The sequence below is a fragment of the Carcharhinus amblyrhynchos genome, chromosome 22 (assembly GCF_965287045.1).
Source record: "Carcharhinus amblyrhynchos chromosome 22, sCarAmb.v2.hapA, whole genome shotgun sequence".
NCBI classification, from domain to species: domain Eukaryota; kingdom Metazoa; phylum Chordata; class Chondrichthyes; order Carcharhiniformes; family Carcharhinidae; genus Carcharhinus; species Carcharhinus amblyrhynchos.
In genome coordinates this window covers 13,212,532-13,229,371 of record NC_137345.1, presented here as the reverse complement: position 1 = coordinate 13,229,371, position 16,840 = coordinate 13,212,532, and the positions used below count along the sequence as shown (strand labels likewise).

Below are 16,840 nucleotides of genomic sequence, written 5' to 3'. Positions count from 1 at the left end.
ATCCCTAACACAATTTCCATTATAGGTTATTGGATGGTGGAAAACATGGAACCGTAAGTGATTTTATTCATATTTTCACTTTCCCTAGTTCAGGAGTGTTGAGGCCAATTTTAGCAACCCAGTGGCTGGGATCAGCTACTTCAGCACAAATAAGGGATGAAACCTGGGGGACTTTGTGATCTTCATGGCCATCGTAGCATCTGATGCAGTCACACCAGGGCTCAGTAGAGGAAAAAGGATAATATCTGAATATGAGAGCCTCATAATGAAGCCTGACCTTGTCTTCACCCAGCATCTGCATGTGTTTTTAGTGCAGGTCTCCGAGTAGTAATCAGCCGTCGGAGCCCCAGCTGGGTTCTTCTGTTGCGACTGATCTCACAAAATCTTTCCTCAGTCTAAGATTATTCTTTTGGCTGAACAGCAATAAAGCACCATTAAAGCTGAATTATAACAGGTAGAGCATTTTGGTGTTGGGGTTTATGTCTAGTAGATTCAGCTGTTTGCTGTGGTCGAAGGTTGGTTCTTCGGCTGCAGGTGCCAATAACGATGAGATCCAAATTTATCCTGTTTAAACTACAAACACAGTGTGGTACCTCCTGAGTGGTGCTTAGAATGCACGCATAACCCTTGAGCATGGGAGAGAAAGGAGCTTTTTATTGTTGCAAATACAGTATCCCTGTTACCATGGTGATACCTAGGCTGCTGGGATATTAATACTGGTTTCACACCAGTTGAGTTTCTTTACACTCAGCAGGTGAATCCAGGATGGAGAGGGAGGATGCTCTTGTAATGACAACATGTCTGTTCTTTCTGCCACTTGGGACGCTACCAACTTCATAGCAATATAAATGGGGCAAGGCTGTAGCTCTTGCGTTTGCTTCTCGCATTCTCCACCTTTCCACCTCCAACCCCCACAAAAAAACCAGACTCCCCACATTACATCCTTCCTGAAAATAATGAAATCCACTGCGGATATGATAATATGGGTGCTGGAAACCTTGTGGGTCCTTTGTCAAAGACATCATTCTTCATGTGTGTACATTATGGACTATTCAACCATGAATAAAATCACAGATCAGCCCAATCCTATTATTTATGTCTGTGCATGTTCAGCACATGAGTATTTTCCAATAGGAGTCCTTGCATAGAAATCAGGAATCGTCCTTTGTTGTGTCCATCAGAATTGAGGCTGATAGTGCTGTGTTGTCTGTCTAGCTGTGATCGACTAACTGAGCATAGAGAGGTCTTGGCCTGGGACCATTCATGTCTGGTGCTGTGTTGTACCACATGATGCATTTGCATATTGCAAAAGGTTCAGTTTTTCACCTTTTCCTGCTGATTGTAAGCTTATTAAAAATTGCAGAAGGTGGGCAATGAGTAATGGGGTTTTCTATTCCTAGCCTTAGTTTCTATTTTACTCCAATTTGAGCTTGTAACCGCTATCCTCTCCATCACAAAAACTGCTTACTCCCATCTCCATATTGGTAGCTAACTATGCCTCTATCTCAGCCCATCTGCTGCTGAAACCCTTGTCATCTTCAAATCTGACTGTTCCAAATCCTCATCTGCCTTCATTTTCACACAAAAGATCCCCTGGGAATGGAGAGGAGTCTTGTGTGGAACATAAGCACGGGCATGGCCAAAAAGCTTGTTTCTGTACTGTAAATACTTGCAATACTTTGGAATGCCTGCTTAGTCCGCCTCCTAGTTTTCTCCTTCTAAAATTCTGCTGCCTGTATCCTATCCTCACCCATTTATTCCAGTCCTAGCTCACCTACATGTCGTCCTGGTTGCTCAGTGTTCTGTATTTAAAGTTCTTACCTTTTTGTGTTTAAGTTGTTTGTTGCTCCTCACTATTTCTATAAACCCCTCCTGTCTTAGAAACCATCCAAAAGGCACTTTGGAATTCCCTCCTTGAATTTCTCTGCAAATGTAAGAAGACCGTTTATAACACTTGTCTTATTTGATCACGCTTTTGATCTTCTATCCCAATCTGTCTTTCATTTACCCATATCCCATTTTAAAGGGAGTTGGTTGGAATGCATTAAGGATACAGTGGAAGTGTAAAATGTGGTGGCATAGCTTATAGTCTCTTCCATTGAGTTTTCTGACTTCGCTTGCATGCCAATTACCAGCAACCTTTTAGAGGGTGACATTAGCAGTGGAAAGTTGGCCTGTTATGGTGAAATGTGGTAAATAGGTTATTGCTTGAAAAGCGGGCAACATTTTCTTCAATATTAAAGTTGCTTTAAAAGGAAATCTTTTCATCCAAATCTTTAACCCACTAAATACTGTCTGAAATCTTCCGTTCATGAGAATGTGCATGGAACTGCCTAATTCTGCTTTGTATTCTTGAGCTGTTTTCGTGCTGTTTGATTTTTGATTCCAGAAATCTGGCATCCACGATCCAGCTTCTGGTGTCCAGAAAAAACATGTCCCCGTTATTCCAATGTCAAAATTGTTCTTCCTGAGCGTTTGTAGCTCAGTTCTACGTTAGTTTATGAAGGCTGCCAGCATGAGGCAGCTGGGTTTAATAAACACTCGGGATTGTCTCATTGATGGTAGCCTTCTGGAATCTGAGGTAAAATATTTAAAGCAGCTGTATAGAGCTGCCAGTACCAACCCCAGTTAAAATACTAGCAGTCCTAGACTACAACGTGACAGCTTTGCTCGCTTATAGCACTTTCTCCTGGTGTTAGAAGGTTGTGAGTTCAAGCTTCACTCTGGGATTTGAGCATATAATCTAGGCTGATGCTTGAGTACTGCAAGGGTGCTGCACTGTCAAATGTGCAGTTTTTCAGATGTTGCCAATGTCTCAACTGCCCTCATTTGGTTGTAAAAGATCACGTGGCACTATTAAAAATCGACCAGAGTTTTCTCCTGGTCAGGATTTGTCCCTCAGCTAACATCACTGAAACCTGATTACTGGAACTATATATATCTCATTTTATGTAATCTAGCTGAGATTATGTAAAGTACTTCCTGCCACTGACTTCAAAAATTCTTCTCGGACAGCCTGAGGTTCTGAATAGTACTTCACAAATGCAAATCATCTCTTTCTTTGCAAAGCTGGGGATCGGCAGAAGACCTGTCTAATCTTAACATCTGCCTAGGAACCATCCAACCCAAAAAATTTCATGTTCAGTCCCTATTCTGTGCTGATGAGAGGTGCTTACATTGGCTTTAGAGCCCTTGATTCAATCAAAGAAAATTTAGCAGAGTTCCCGCACGACCCTGTTGAAAATGTTTGTGTTCTTGTCCAACAGGACAGGGTGAGCCCTCTCTTTCGCTCTCCATTTAATGAACTAATGGCCTGGTGATGCTTGCAACATTCAGAAAATAGTGAATGTGGTACTGGAGGAGACTAGTTGCCTGTAGTAGCCTGAGGAAGAGATGGTGATTTCAATGAAGGGTGAAAGTGAGTAAATGCACCATGTAGGTGGCAATCAGACTTGGAACTGTATGGTCTGTGTACCCAGTATCACAGTATTCTTTATTAGCGGGCTATACGGCATGTTGCAACGTAACTCCCTGTCTCTGAACTTGGAAGAGATACAGCCAGAGCTTAGCTTTCGTCCACAAACAGCATATCAACACTTGCTGCTTAAACCTGTATTTGGGCAATGCACCAGAAGACTGCTGGTTCTTATGGAAGCATACAGGAAGAGCTAGTGCCTTGCAAAGGGAAAGGGAGACTAGTGTGCGTGCAAAGGAAATTCTGTAAACGTGTTCCATTTGTGATTTGTGACCAGTTAGCCACAGAGTTCTAATTAAAATTTAATTGTTTTTTTAAAAAAGGTATTGAGAGTTCTCAACCCAGTGGTTAAAGAGGTAGCCTGGACTTGTGTAACTCAAGTTAGTAAGGTTTGCATGCTGAGAATAAGGATCATATGAATGATGTTTGTTGGTGAATGAAGAAAGATAGGTATTTTGCTGTCCCTAATGAGAAAAAGTGAAAATGCTCTTTTGGAGTTTTAGCTTGGATCAGAATCTGCTTATGTACATTCAGTTAGCATTTGTGACAAATCTAACTCCTTTTTCCTTTTGGAACAGAGTACTTTGAGATGGGTTGACTTAACCTAAGTGCCAGACCTCTGCCAATGTAAAGATATAATTGAACTGCGGTAAGCTTGTGTGTTAGTGGAAAGGGAAAATGCCAGTCTTTCCAGATCAGGGTTTTGAGATATCCCTCTTGCATTGGTTTTTGCTTTAACAAAAATGTTAAAATCTATTGGCACTTGAAGACTGCACCACTACAACTTGAGAGCATTGATGAATATGGAGTGCAGTTTTTGAAACCAATTATTCCAGAGAATTAGTGTTAGGTTTTGGAGCAGTAGAGCTGTCATGATGCAGGGATCCCCCGCGCCACCGCACCCCCCCCCCCCCCGCAACTGCCAGAACACACATTACATTCATGCCCCGATTCTCTGTATTTAATGATTCCTGCAGCAATTTGTGGAGTTGTTTTTCTTCTATTTTTAAGCGACTTCAATCTAATTCTTTTTGTAGCATGCTTATAATTGTGGTTGAAACGCTTCGGGGGAAAAAAATCCTGCAACAAATGACGTGTCTGTGATTCATGTTAATTCTGTTAAAGCTCCCTCACACTTTCTCAATGTGCGTCCTTTGTGCATGTTGATCAAATCAGCCAATTGGAACTTCCATTCATCTCTGTCTGTCATTGATCAATGGCAGAGGCCTAAGTCTGAATGCATGATTTTGAACAACAGTCCATCCCTAGCCTCTGCAGTCTCTTGACAGGGTGGAGGAGAAATACTTTAATTGTGAAATTATTTCACCGTTTATACATCTTTTAAGTAAAAAGAATGTTGGGAGATTTTCTGTCTCTGCCCAACTGTGAGACAGCTTGAAACTGCTTCTCGTTCCTGTCCTCTGCTCCTCTCCTGCAGCCACCCCCCTCCCCCCGTAAGTTAACCTGCTGAGTCCCTTCTCCCTTGTTGTGACTTGAAAAGCTTCCTCTGGCCACTGTCTTCATTCTTTTCCTGCTGCCCCAATGTGTTTAGAAATATTCCCCTACTGTTTCCACCATGCTGTTCGCTGGGATGAAAGGGAATGTCAATCTCGTGTGCCCCTCACTGTAATGCATGGCTTGCTTGCTCTGCCCTCCTCAGGCTCCCTTCCACTGCATGTTGCAAGGGTTAACTGTACACTTAACATGTATTCAAGAAAGACAAGGTATGGCAGATGCAGTGTACATTATACAGCGGAGTGAATAAATAAATGAGGATGTTAACCCATGCATTAATATGAACATCCTGCTTAGGTTTTGTGTTCTCTGGCTCATATGATATTGTGACATTTTAAATGCCATGAAGTTGCATCAAAAACCTTGTTCTGTAATTCCAGCATGTAGACACAGATGTTGTAAATCACTACATATCATTGGGTGTTGGTGAAATCTGCTGGTTATAGTAGCTGACCACTTGGTACAATTAGGCCCTCAGGCTGGCATATCATTAGAAAATTTGATATTTTTTTTATTTGGATACTTACAGTTTTTGCAGTTCCTGTGACCATTTTCACACGAGAGTTTTACATCAAAATTCAATCAAATGAATTTTGACAGCCATTTTCGTGGGTAGTCTTGGGGTATCTGCATATTAAAATGATAAAAAGGCAATCCTCCACAGCTGTGCATATACCTCTTGGGATAGAAAGGGAAGTAACAAATAGAATGCAGATGATACCAGTTAGTGATGCTTACAGAAATAGCATTGTCTAAATATTAATATTCTGTTTTGCTGCAGAAGGCTTTGCTCTCTTAAAATATCTCAATATATTGCCAGATTCATTCACTAAATAAAATCCTTGAATATGGTAAGTGTTAAGGGACATGATCTTAATTGTACTGGCATTAAAAGGTATTTTTTTCTAATGTTTCAGAGCTGTAAGGTTGACTGCCTGTAATATGGTATCCTGACAGTTCCGAGCAACGTATCGTAGAGGTACAGTGCTGTGACTATTGCTTGCTGAGATGGTATTTCTTCATACTGTGACCACTCTGTTGTTGGAAGAAGATTTAAGAATGTCTAAGTAAGTAAAGATACTTTCTGCATGATAATGTGTTCAGTCAGGAACCTGAGCATTAATTATTTTCCCCTTTCCCATGTTCAGGAATATTATCTGGGATAATCCTTCCAAAGATCAGAAATGCTATTTGCAGTTAATACCCATTAATTGTTCTTTTAAAAAAAAATGCTTGTGCCAATTGTAATGTATCCAGTGGAAAAAAGTATTTAAGGGCAGAATTCTCTGATCTCATCCGTGCCCATCCCGCTGCAAGTGAGAATGGAGAATTTAGTGTTCCAGCCAAAACTCTATTCACTTCCAGTGGCACCTGAGAATCCCAGCCGAGTGAGGATGGAGATTTTCGGTGTTTGTCTTGTCCCGTTGCTTAATCGTTCTACTTTTGTTTTCAAATTTTCTCACCATCCTCCTCCAGAAGTCACTGACTCTTGTTTGACACTGCTAGCCATCCCTTAATATCTCTGTCAAGTAATCGGTCTTTCGTGAACCTAGGCAGTAGATGTTGGCATAGTTGAAGGGAATTTAATTGACTAGCCTGCCCAGTATATTTCTTTCCAGTTGTGTGCTTTCCAGCAGTGGTCTCTGTGTGGGAACCATCAGTTTGCGTCCTGGTTGAGTTTTCCATTCTGTAACCTGTTTGCGGAGACTGTTTCCAATTGCAGTTGGCTAGATGATTCCAGGAATCAAATCTGGGACCCTCTTGTCTCAGGAATAAAATTAGGCCCCTCTTGTCTCCACAACTAAAGCTTCCTCACACAATTCATCAGAGGTGGTCTGTATTGAGATTGAGTATTCTTTAAGTGAGATATACCATGGTTAGGTGCTGAGTATCATAAAGCTCGGTAAGAAGTCTCACACACCAGGTTAAAGTCCAACAGGTTTATTTGTTACCACAAACTTTTGGAGCTCTGCCCCTTCATTCACCTGATGAAAGGGCAGCGCTCCGAAAGCTTGTGCTACCAAATAAATCTGTTGGACTTTAACCTGGTGTTGTGAGACTTCTTACTATCTCTACCCCAGTCCAATGCCAGCATCTCCTCATCATATCGTAAAGCTAAGGAAATAGACTATTTAGCCCATCAAACCTGTACTAGGTTTTTGAATGAGCAATTGTGCCGAGTGCCATGTCCCCATCTTTTGTTCATAACCATGTAACTTCCTTATCCTCAAGCAGCTGTCCCACTCCCTTCCAAAATTATTTATTGAATCAGCTTCCACCACCTTTTCACATACAATGTTCCAGATCACAACAATGGGATGAAATGATTTTTCCTTCTCTCCCTCCAAGATCTTTGCCAGTTTAGAATCTTTGACTCTTACTTATTGACCCACTTGCTGGTGGGAATAATGCCTTGTCTACCTGTCTATCAAAACCTCTCCATCTTTATTCAATAACCCTTGTTTCAAGGAGGACAGTTTAAAGTTTATTTATTATTGTCACAAGTAGGCTTACTTTAACACTGCAAATGAAGTTACTGTGAAAATCCCCTGGTTGCCATACTCTGGCACCTGTTCTGGTACACCGAGGGAGAATTTAGCATGGCGAATGCGCCTAACCGACATAGCTTTCAGACTGTGGGGGAAAACCAGAGCACCCAGAGGAAACCCACACAGACAGAGGAGAATGTGCAAACTCCACATAGACAGTGACCCAAGTGGGAATCGAACTTGGGTCCCTGGTGTTGTGAGGCAGCAGTGCCACTGCTTTTCAATCATTCCATATAACTGAAGGCCCTCACCCATAAACCTTCCCCGTGTCCTTTCTGAGGCCTGTACATCTTCCCTGAAGTCCGGTGCCCAGAGTCTCCGCAATGCTGCAGCTGACTTATAAAGTTCTAATGTGTTATCTCTGTTTTATTCTGTTCCTCTGTTTATAAACCCAACTAATCTATTTGACTTTTCAACCATCTTATCAATCTTTTTGCTTTCTGTCACTGAAGCAATTTTGTATTCATGTTGTCACTTTCCCTTAATAAGTCATCAGTGTGGCACTTTGTCAAACGGTTTCTAATAGTCCATATATACAGCAGCTGGCTGTATACCTTATTCAACCTTCTCTATTAGCTCATTGACGAATTGAATCAAATTAGTCAAATACAAGATCCATGTTAGCTCTCTTTGATTAACTGTTAGCTTTTCAAATTAAAGTTTATTTTATTTCTGATAGTGATTTCTAATACCTTCCCTGCTACCAGGCCTGTAAATTTCTGGTTTACCCCTCTCCCCTTTTTTTGGAAGGTGAGTAGTATCACCAGCCCTCCAGTCCTCTGGCATTACTCCTGCAGTGATGTAGAGGTGCTGGCGTTGGACTGGGATAATCACAGTAAGAAGTCTCACAACACCAGGCTTAAGTCCAACCAGTTTATTTGATAGTAATCCCACAAGCTTTCGGAAATGGTGTTTCCGAAAGGAAGGAACACCGCTTCTGAAAGCTTGTGGGATTACTATCAAATAAACTGGTTGGACTTAAACCTAGTGTTGTGAGACTTCTTACTGTGATTACTCTTGCATCCATTGAGGATGGAAAAATTGTGACCACTGCTCTGCCATTTTCACCTTTGCTTCTTTCAATGACTGAGATGCATTCCATCCAAATCAGATAACTTGCCACCCTTTTTGAGTAATTCTAATCTGTTTTTGTGCATCTTCTCTTTCCATTACTACCCTATCCAGAATGTCCCTGGCTACTTTTAGTGTAACTTCCACATCGTTCTCTTCCTTTGTGAAGACAGACATAAAGTCCTCACTTATCACGTTAGCCATGTCCTCTGTCTGTACATGAAGATTTTTCTTTTTGTCTTTAATAGGCCCAAATTCATAGAAGATTCATAGAATCCCTATAGTGCAGAAGGAGGCCCTTTGAACCATCAAACCTTCACTGCTAACAATCCCACCAGGTCCTATTCCTGTAAGCCCACGTATTTACCCTGCTAATCCACCTGACACTAATGGTCAACTTTGCATGTTCGATCAGCCTAACCCACATATCTTTGGAGTGCACAGAGGAAACCCACGCAGACACAGGGAGCATGTGCAAGCTCCACACAGACAAGTGACTTGGGTCCCTGGCACCGTGAGACAGCATTGTTACCCTTCATTGTAGCTAAAAGCAAAATATTGCCAATGTTGGAAATCAGAAATAAAAACAGAAAACACTGAAAATACTAAGGCCAGACAGCATGTATGGAGGGAAACTATTCATGTTTTAAGTCAACAACTTTTCATCAGGACTATTTTGCTGGAAGGTCACTGACCTGAAACGTTAACAGCTAATCGGATATGCTTTCTGTGTTTATACAGTTTTAACCTTTAAAGTTTTGGGCTTCAATTTATTGTTGTCTGCGTATAACTTTTCTATTTTCTGTACTTTCCATTAGCTTCCTGCCTATTAACTGAGTCTTCCTGCTGACATTTATCTCAAACTTTTTTCTGTTTTAACTTCTACTTCTCTTCTCACCCAGGATCCATTAGTTTTTGGTATTCTATCCTTTTCCTTGAAAATAATGGCAGGATTACCATTACCGGTTGTTCGCTCTAGTGGGATTCTCCGGTCCTGCTGGCAGTGCATCCCCACCCATGGGTTTTCTACCAGCATGTGCTGACGTCAATGGCACTTTCCAATGACGGTGGCGAGACCAGAGAATCCTGCTGCTAACAAACAAAGCGCCATCTCCCACAGCTCGGAGGCCAGACAATTTCAGCAAATATGTTCACTTTGTGTCCAAAATCTTTTCTTCCCTGAATGCCTTCCATTGCTCAGCATGGTGGCACAGTGATTAGTACTGCTGCCTCACAGTGCCAAGGATTCAGGTTTGATTCCTGCCTTGGGTCACTGTGTGGAGTTTGCACATTCTCCCAGTGTCTGTGTTGGTTTTCTCTGGGTGCTCCAGTTTCCCCCCCACAGTCCAAAGATGTGCTGGTTAGGTGGATAGGCTATGCTAAATTGTCCCTCAGTGTATCTGAACAAGCACCAGAGTGTGGGATTTTTACAGTAACTTCACTGTAGTGTTAATGTAAGCCTGCTTGTGACTAATAAATAAACTTTGCTGCTTTATCCAATCTACTTGTGCTGAATCCTTTCTTAAATCTGTCATGGTATTGTTGCTGGACTAATAATCCATAGACCCAGAGAAATGCTTTGGAGATGAGAGTCTGAATCTCACCACAGCAGGCAGAATTTGAATTGAATAAAAATCTAGAATTAAAAGTCTAATGATAACCATGAAACCGTTGTCGATTGTTGTTTAAAAAAAAAAATCTCCATCTGGTTCATGAGAGAAGGAAAATCTATAGAGCTTACCTTGTGTAGCCTATATGTGATTCAAGACCCACAGCAATATGGCTAACTTTTAAATGCCCTCTAACATGGTCTCGGTTGTATCAAATTTCTAAATGCCTCAAAGGAATGAAAGCGGACAACCTAGCCGGCATCCATCTAGGTACTGGAGACAACAATGGCAAACTCAGCATTGTTGACCCTCAAGATCCTCCTTATTAAGATCTGTGGGCTAAGGCCTCAAGCAACAGCCAGATGCAGTTATACTCATGGAATCATACCTTACAGACAATGTCTCAGACATCACCATTCCTAAATACGTCCTGTCCCACAGGCAGGCAGGCCAGACCCAGCAGACATGGCAGCATAGTGATGTACAGTGGGCCATTGCTCTGGGAGCCCTCAGAATCAATTCCGAACCCCATTAAGTCATCAGGTCAGGCATGGGCAAGGAAAGCTCCTGCTGATGATTACCATATACTGTCCTCTTGCAGCTGATGAATCAGCATTTCTCCATGTTGAACACTATGTAGAGGAAGCACTGAAGTTGGCAAGGGCATAGAATGTACTTTGGGGGAACTTCAATGTCCATCGCCAAGAATGGCAAGCCACTGCGCGAGCTGGTCAAGTCCTAAAGGACATAATTGCTAGACTGGAAGGTGGTTTGGGAACCAACAACAGGGAAAAACATCCTTGACCTCATCCTCATTAACCTGCCTGCTACAGATCCATCTGTCTGTGACAGTATTAGTTGGAGTAACCACAGCATAATCCTTGTGGAGACAAAGTCCTGTCTTCACATTGAGGATACCATCCAGTGTGTTATGTCGCATCACCGCTGTGCTAAATGATATCGTTTTCAAACAGATCTAGCAACTGGATGACCATGAAGCACTGTGGGCCATCAGCAGCAGATCTGTATGCAACCACAATCTGTAACCTCATGGCCTGGTATATCCCCACCCTACCATTACCACCAAGCTAGGGGATCAATGACAACTGCAGGAGGGCATGCCAAGAGAAGCATCAGGCATACTTAAAAATGAAGTGTCAACTTTAAGCTACAACACAGGATTACTTGCTTGCCAGACAACATAAGCAGCAAGTGATAGAGTTAAACAATTCCACAACCAACTGATGAGATCTAAGCTTTGCAATCCTGCTACATCCAGCTATGAATGGTGTTGGACTATAAACAACTCACTGAGGAGGAGGAGGCTCCACAAATATCCCATTCTCAGTGATGGAGGAACCCAGTACATTAGTGCAAAAGATAAGGCTGAAGCATTTGTTACAGTTGTCAGCCAGAAGTGCCAAGTGGATGATCCATTGTGGCCTCCTCCTGGATGTTCCCAGCATCATAGATGCTAATCTTCAGCCAATTCAATTCACTCCACGTGATATCAAGAAATGGCTGAAGGCACTTGGATACTGCAAAGGCTATGGGCCCTGACAATATTGCGGCAATACTACTGTGAATTTATATACTAAAATATTATCTATATTCTAGAATATATAATCTAAATATTTATGTTCTAGAATTGGCTGAAGATCAGCATATGTGATGGTGGGAACACGGTAAGAAGTCTCACAACACCAGATTAAAGTCCAACAGGTTTATTTGGTAGCAAACACCACTAGCTTTTGAAGCGCTGCTCCTTCGTCATTCACCTGACATTCACTGTAGCTATCAGAGGCTAGGACTGCTGAAGTGAGTAACTTATTCCTGACTACCCAAAGCCTGACCACCATTTACAAAGCACAAATCAGCAATATGATGGAATACTCTCCCCTTGTCTGAGTGAGTGTAGCTCCAAAAACCCTCAAGAAGTTCAACACTAGTGCAAAGCAGACAGCTTTGTCCACAAGCATTCACTCCCTTCAGCCACTGACACACACTGCCAGCAGTGTGTGCCATCTACAAGATGCAAGAACTCACCAAGGCTCCTTAGACGTCTCCTTTCAAAGCAATGGCCACTACTATCTAGAAAGGCAAGGGCAGCAGATATGGACACCACCACATGGAAGTTCCCTCCAAGTCATTCACTATCCTGATTTGGAAACATATGGCTGTTCCTTCACTGTTGCTGGGTGAAAAATCCAGACACTCCCTTGCTAACAACACTGTGGATCTGCCCACGCTTCATGGACTGCAGCAGTTCACGAAAGCAGTGTACCAGCACCTTCTCGAGGACAACTAAGAATGTTAATAAATGCTGGTCTAGCCAATGATGTCCACATTCCATGAATGAATCACTTCCTAAAAATTAACCCTCTCTAGCTGAGTATTTTTATTATTGATGTTATCTTGCCTCTTTCTATAACTGCAAGAAACCAAGTGTTGTTACGATCACTTATTAGTTTGCTGATCTCCTTGTATAACACAATCCATTTTCCTTAATCCATTTTCCAGAACTTGATCCAGCACTGCTTCCTCCCTTGCTGAACTGAATTAACTTCAGTATGCGTATCACACTGTTCCATTCCTTTAACACTATTTTTTCCAGCCTATATTAGGATAAAGTCTCCTAACATTATCACGCTATTATTGTTGCGTATGTTTTAAATTTGCCATTAATATGCTCCTCTATCTCTTCATGGGTATGGAGCTCCCTATTATCTGGTGCATCCCCTTACTGAATCATTCAGCGTAACATTTCCCATGTTAGCCGTTCTTTCAGGCCTATAAAGTGCAATTGCAATCTTAGTGCCAGTCAGGGTTTTTAAGCTCTCTGCTGTAATTTCATGTCCCAGTACCACGTAAACTAATGCGCTTGAGTTTCCTTTCTCCCCTTGTTATTTTATGAAAAATCTTGTGATGATAGTTGAGCTTCATTGTCTTTGGAAATCCGTATTAATCTGGGTTTCTTCAGGTGTTTAGTAATTTCAGTCTACATTGGAAACCCTTGTCTGTTTTTTTTTAATTTTCTGTTTTACCATGTTTCCATTTTTTAAACAATGTCATGTTTTCCATTGGCCAAACCTCTAGCGCAAGATTGCGGGAAATCATTATCAGCGTCTCTGCATTTCATCAGGATCTTCGATTGTAAACAAACACGTCCCAGTGATTTATCTAACTTAAGTTTGAGTAACATCTTTTGTACCAGTTCCTTGAATAATGACTTCCCTTTTGGTTAAACAATAACCTTTCTTAATGGCTCCGCAGCCGCCTCTAGTGCAAAGCATTGATGAGGCCATTGTTAGATTATTGTGCGTGGCTTTGGGTGCCTCATTATAGAAAGGACATTGAAATCCGAGAGGCTGTATAGTGTGGATTTGGCAGGGGATGCAGGGATGAGAGAGCCTCATACTTGTGGGATGGGAGGTCGGGGGCGGTGGGGGAGGGGACACATGAAGTATCGGGACTAATCTTTACTGGAGAACGTAAAGAGAGTGTTTACAACTGATTTTTAAAGTTATGAAGGGTTTTAGTATGCTGAATAGAAAACAGTCATTAAACAATCGAGGAGAGTGAATGAGAAATTTCTTTACTAAAAGGGTTGCGTGAGCATGGAATGCTTTTCCACATGGAGTGGTTGAGTCAGAGACCATTGTTTGAGGGTAAAGTGGATAAATATTTGAAATAGATAAAAATGCAAGATTCCAGGGTAATTGTAGAGGAAGTGGAATTGATTATTGATTTAACTAGTAATGATCCAGCACAGACGGTATGCCTACTGGCTGCCTTTTGTGCTATGAACTTTCTTCCTTCTATGGTGTTTCTATAATCCTAATATCCACCTCATTTGTAAAAATGAGGCTAAGTACACATTTTGTATATCTGTTCTTCCCTTAATCTCTATTCCTTTTCACTACTATACAAAATCATGACTATCCTCTCATTAGGAATGTATCTTCATAATTCTTTGTTGCTATTTTTTATTTCTTCCTAGTTTTTCTTTTTTTCAACTTACCCTGTAAGATAAATGTTTCTCTGATTTCAAAGTATCTCTGATTTCCCTGGTTGTCTGTAATACCCCACCCTTTGATGAATTTCCATTTTCCCTTACTGGAATAAGCTTGATTTTAACCTATTCCTTCCATTGTTTAAATGTTTTCTACTTATGGTGTATAGTTCTATTTGCCTATATATCCTTCCATTTAAACTAGACAGTGTCCCTTTTAAATCTCACTATTTTTCCAGCAAAGAAGCCTTGCCTTCAAGTCTTTTCATTTGTCTTCTTTCACTGCACGTAACTATGTATGGTAATGACTCTTTCACAATATTTGCCATGATTTCTTTCCCTAGCTGTGGTGTGGGGGAAGGCCAGAAAATTGGCCTCGCTCAGTTGAATTTATTTGAGTAATGTAGCAGTTCATCATATTTACCCCATCTCCTCCCCATTACTATAAAAAAAATTAAATGCTTATTTATCTTTTGCATACCTTATTTTCATGTCCTGTATCTTTACGGGTTAACCAACGTCAAACTTAATGTCTTGATTCAGAATTAATGCAGTTGTCCTCTGAGAATGTTGCGATCCTTTGTTAAAAGCTTGTAACCCTTTATTAACTAGACGCGAGGGCAGTGTAGGCCTCTTGTAGCGCCACTCGTGATTTGGTGGCTCGAACCTGCTAAAGAAATTATTTGTCAGCTGTTCACTTTAATGAACAGTAGTGTGTTTGGTAAAGGTGATGCATTAGATTTGGGGCATTTACAGTGCTTCAGTGAAGATTTTCCCATTTGATGTTCTTACAGCTTGTTATAAAAGTTTCAGTGGCTGAAGTTTTTTTTGTCTTTCTCCTGCAGGTTAAAGCATTACAGCAGGTCAAGGATACTACAACCAGAATATTTCTGAGAGCTTTTAAAGCCATGGATAGGTGTAAGCATGTAGGGCGCCTGCGACTCGCCCAAAATCACTCTATATTGAATCCCCAGAAGTGGCATTGCATGGACTGTAACACCACCGAGTCTGTTTGGGCCTGTCTTAAATGCTCCCATGTGGCTTGTGGCCGCTACATTGAGGAGCATGCACTCAAACACTTTGAGGAAACTAGGCATCCTTTGGCGATGGAGGTCAATGAACTTTATGTCTTTTGTTATCTTTGTGATGACTATGTGTTGAATGACAATGCTACGGGGGATTTAAAACTGTTGAGAAGCACTTTAAGTGCAATAAAGAACCAAAAGTACAGTCCGATGGCACGCAATGGCAGGGCATTGCGGTCAATGGCTTGCGGGGAATCTCCTTGTTCGTTTCAGAAGAACAAAAAAGGGCAGACTCACAGCACAGAGCAGATGTTCACTGCTCTTTGGCACAGACGCCAGTCTTTGCTTACAAAGGCAATGCGCATTTGGTTTGAACAAACAACCAGCGGTAAGCGTAGATTGGAAGAGAAGCGACTACAGGAGGAAATGGATAGACGAAAAGAGGAAGCGAGGAAGCGCCGGCAGGAGCTAAAGCGCAAGTTCATGGAAGAACTTGCCAACACTCCACCAAGGAAAAGTGCAAGGATTTTATTTCAAATTCGAAAGGAGGACCATATCTCGAGAAAGTGCAGAAAACCAACTGGAAAAAAGGTGCTACAAACTGCCCCTACCTCAAAACGACAAAGGAACAAAATGAAGCGGTATTATGCTGCCAAGCGCAAACCAGTGGTAACACCTGGTGTTACAGGCCTGAGAAACCTTGGTAATACCTGCTACATGAACTCCATCCTGCAAGTACTCAGTCACTTGCAAAAGTTCAGAGAGTGTTTCTTAACCCTTGATCTCTGTGAGACTGAAGAACTGTTGGCAAGGACCACAAACGGGAAAACGAGATTGTCTAACAAGGTCACGCTGGGGATTGGTCCTGCATCTTGCTTAGCGGGAAGAAATGATCATGTGGGAACTTCAGGGAGATACAGTATGCCAGCTGGTTTGAATGGAGGTGCTTCTATGGCCAGGAACCTGGAACTTATTCAACCCAAGGAGCCTAGCTCAAAGCACATCTCTCTTTGCCATGAACTTCACACACTCTTTCGAGTAATGTGGTCTGGGAAGTGGGCTTTGGTATCCCCGTTTGCTATGTTGCACTCTGTATGGAGCTTGATCCCGGCGTTCAGGGGATATGGTCAGCAAGATGCTCAGGAATTTCTGTGTGAATTACTGGACAAAGTGCAGCAGGAGCTGGAATCGGAAGGCACGAAGCACAGGATCCTTATTCCTTTTTCTCAAAGGAAGCTCACCAAGCAGGTTCTCAAGGTGGTGAATACCATCTTTCACGGGCAGCTGCTCAGTCAGGTAAAGGAAAACGATAGTGTGTGCAGTCTTATTTTAATTTAATTCTTTATTCTTGATCTGATCTTGTCAAGATGAAAGATGACAATGCTGCTGAATGGAATACTTTCCACTTCGTAGCCAGTGACAGCAGTTTTCTATCAGTTATCAAATGCGTGAGACGTAGCAGTAAAGTTGGCTGTGCTTAATGCAAAAGTTAAAGCTGTGTCCTTTTGCCATTGCCATTTTTCATTTTATTTTTAATGAAAGCTGAAAAGGGTGCTTTGTAACTGAGAACTTGATCCCCTTTC

The 16,840-nt window shown here is 41.7% G+C and overlaps 1 protein-coding gene across 3 annotated transcripts in view; it reads left to right on the top strand.

The window, feature by feature from the left end:
• LOC145356915 (ubiquitin carboxyl-terminal hydrolase 49-like) overlaps window positions 1-16,840 on the top strand; it is a 75,323-nt gene that overhangs the window by 23,203 nt on the left and 35,280 nt on the right. For all 3 annotated transcript variants that reach the window (XM_080209916.1, XM_080209914.1, XM_080209915.1), the window contains exons 2-3: window positions 5,908-6,057; window positions 15,078-16,553. In XM_080209916.1, the coding sequence (XP_080066042.1) occupies window positions 15,141-16,553 (1,413 nt within the window). In that variant the 5' untranslated portion in view covers window positions 5,908-6,057; window positions 15,078-15,140. The remainder of the gene's footprint in view (window positions 1-5,907; window positions 6,058-15,077; window positions 16,554-16,840) is intronic.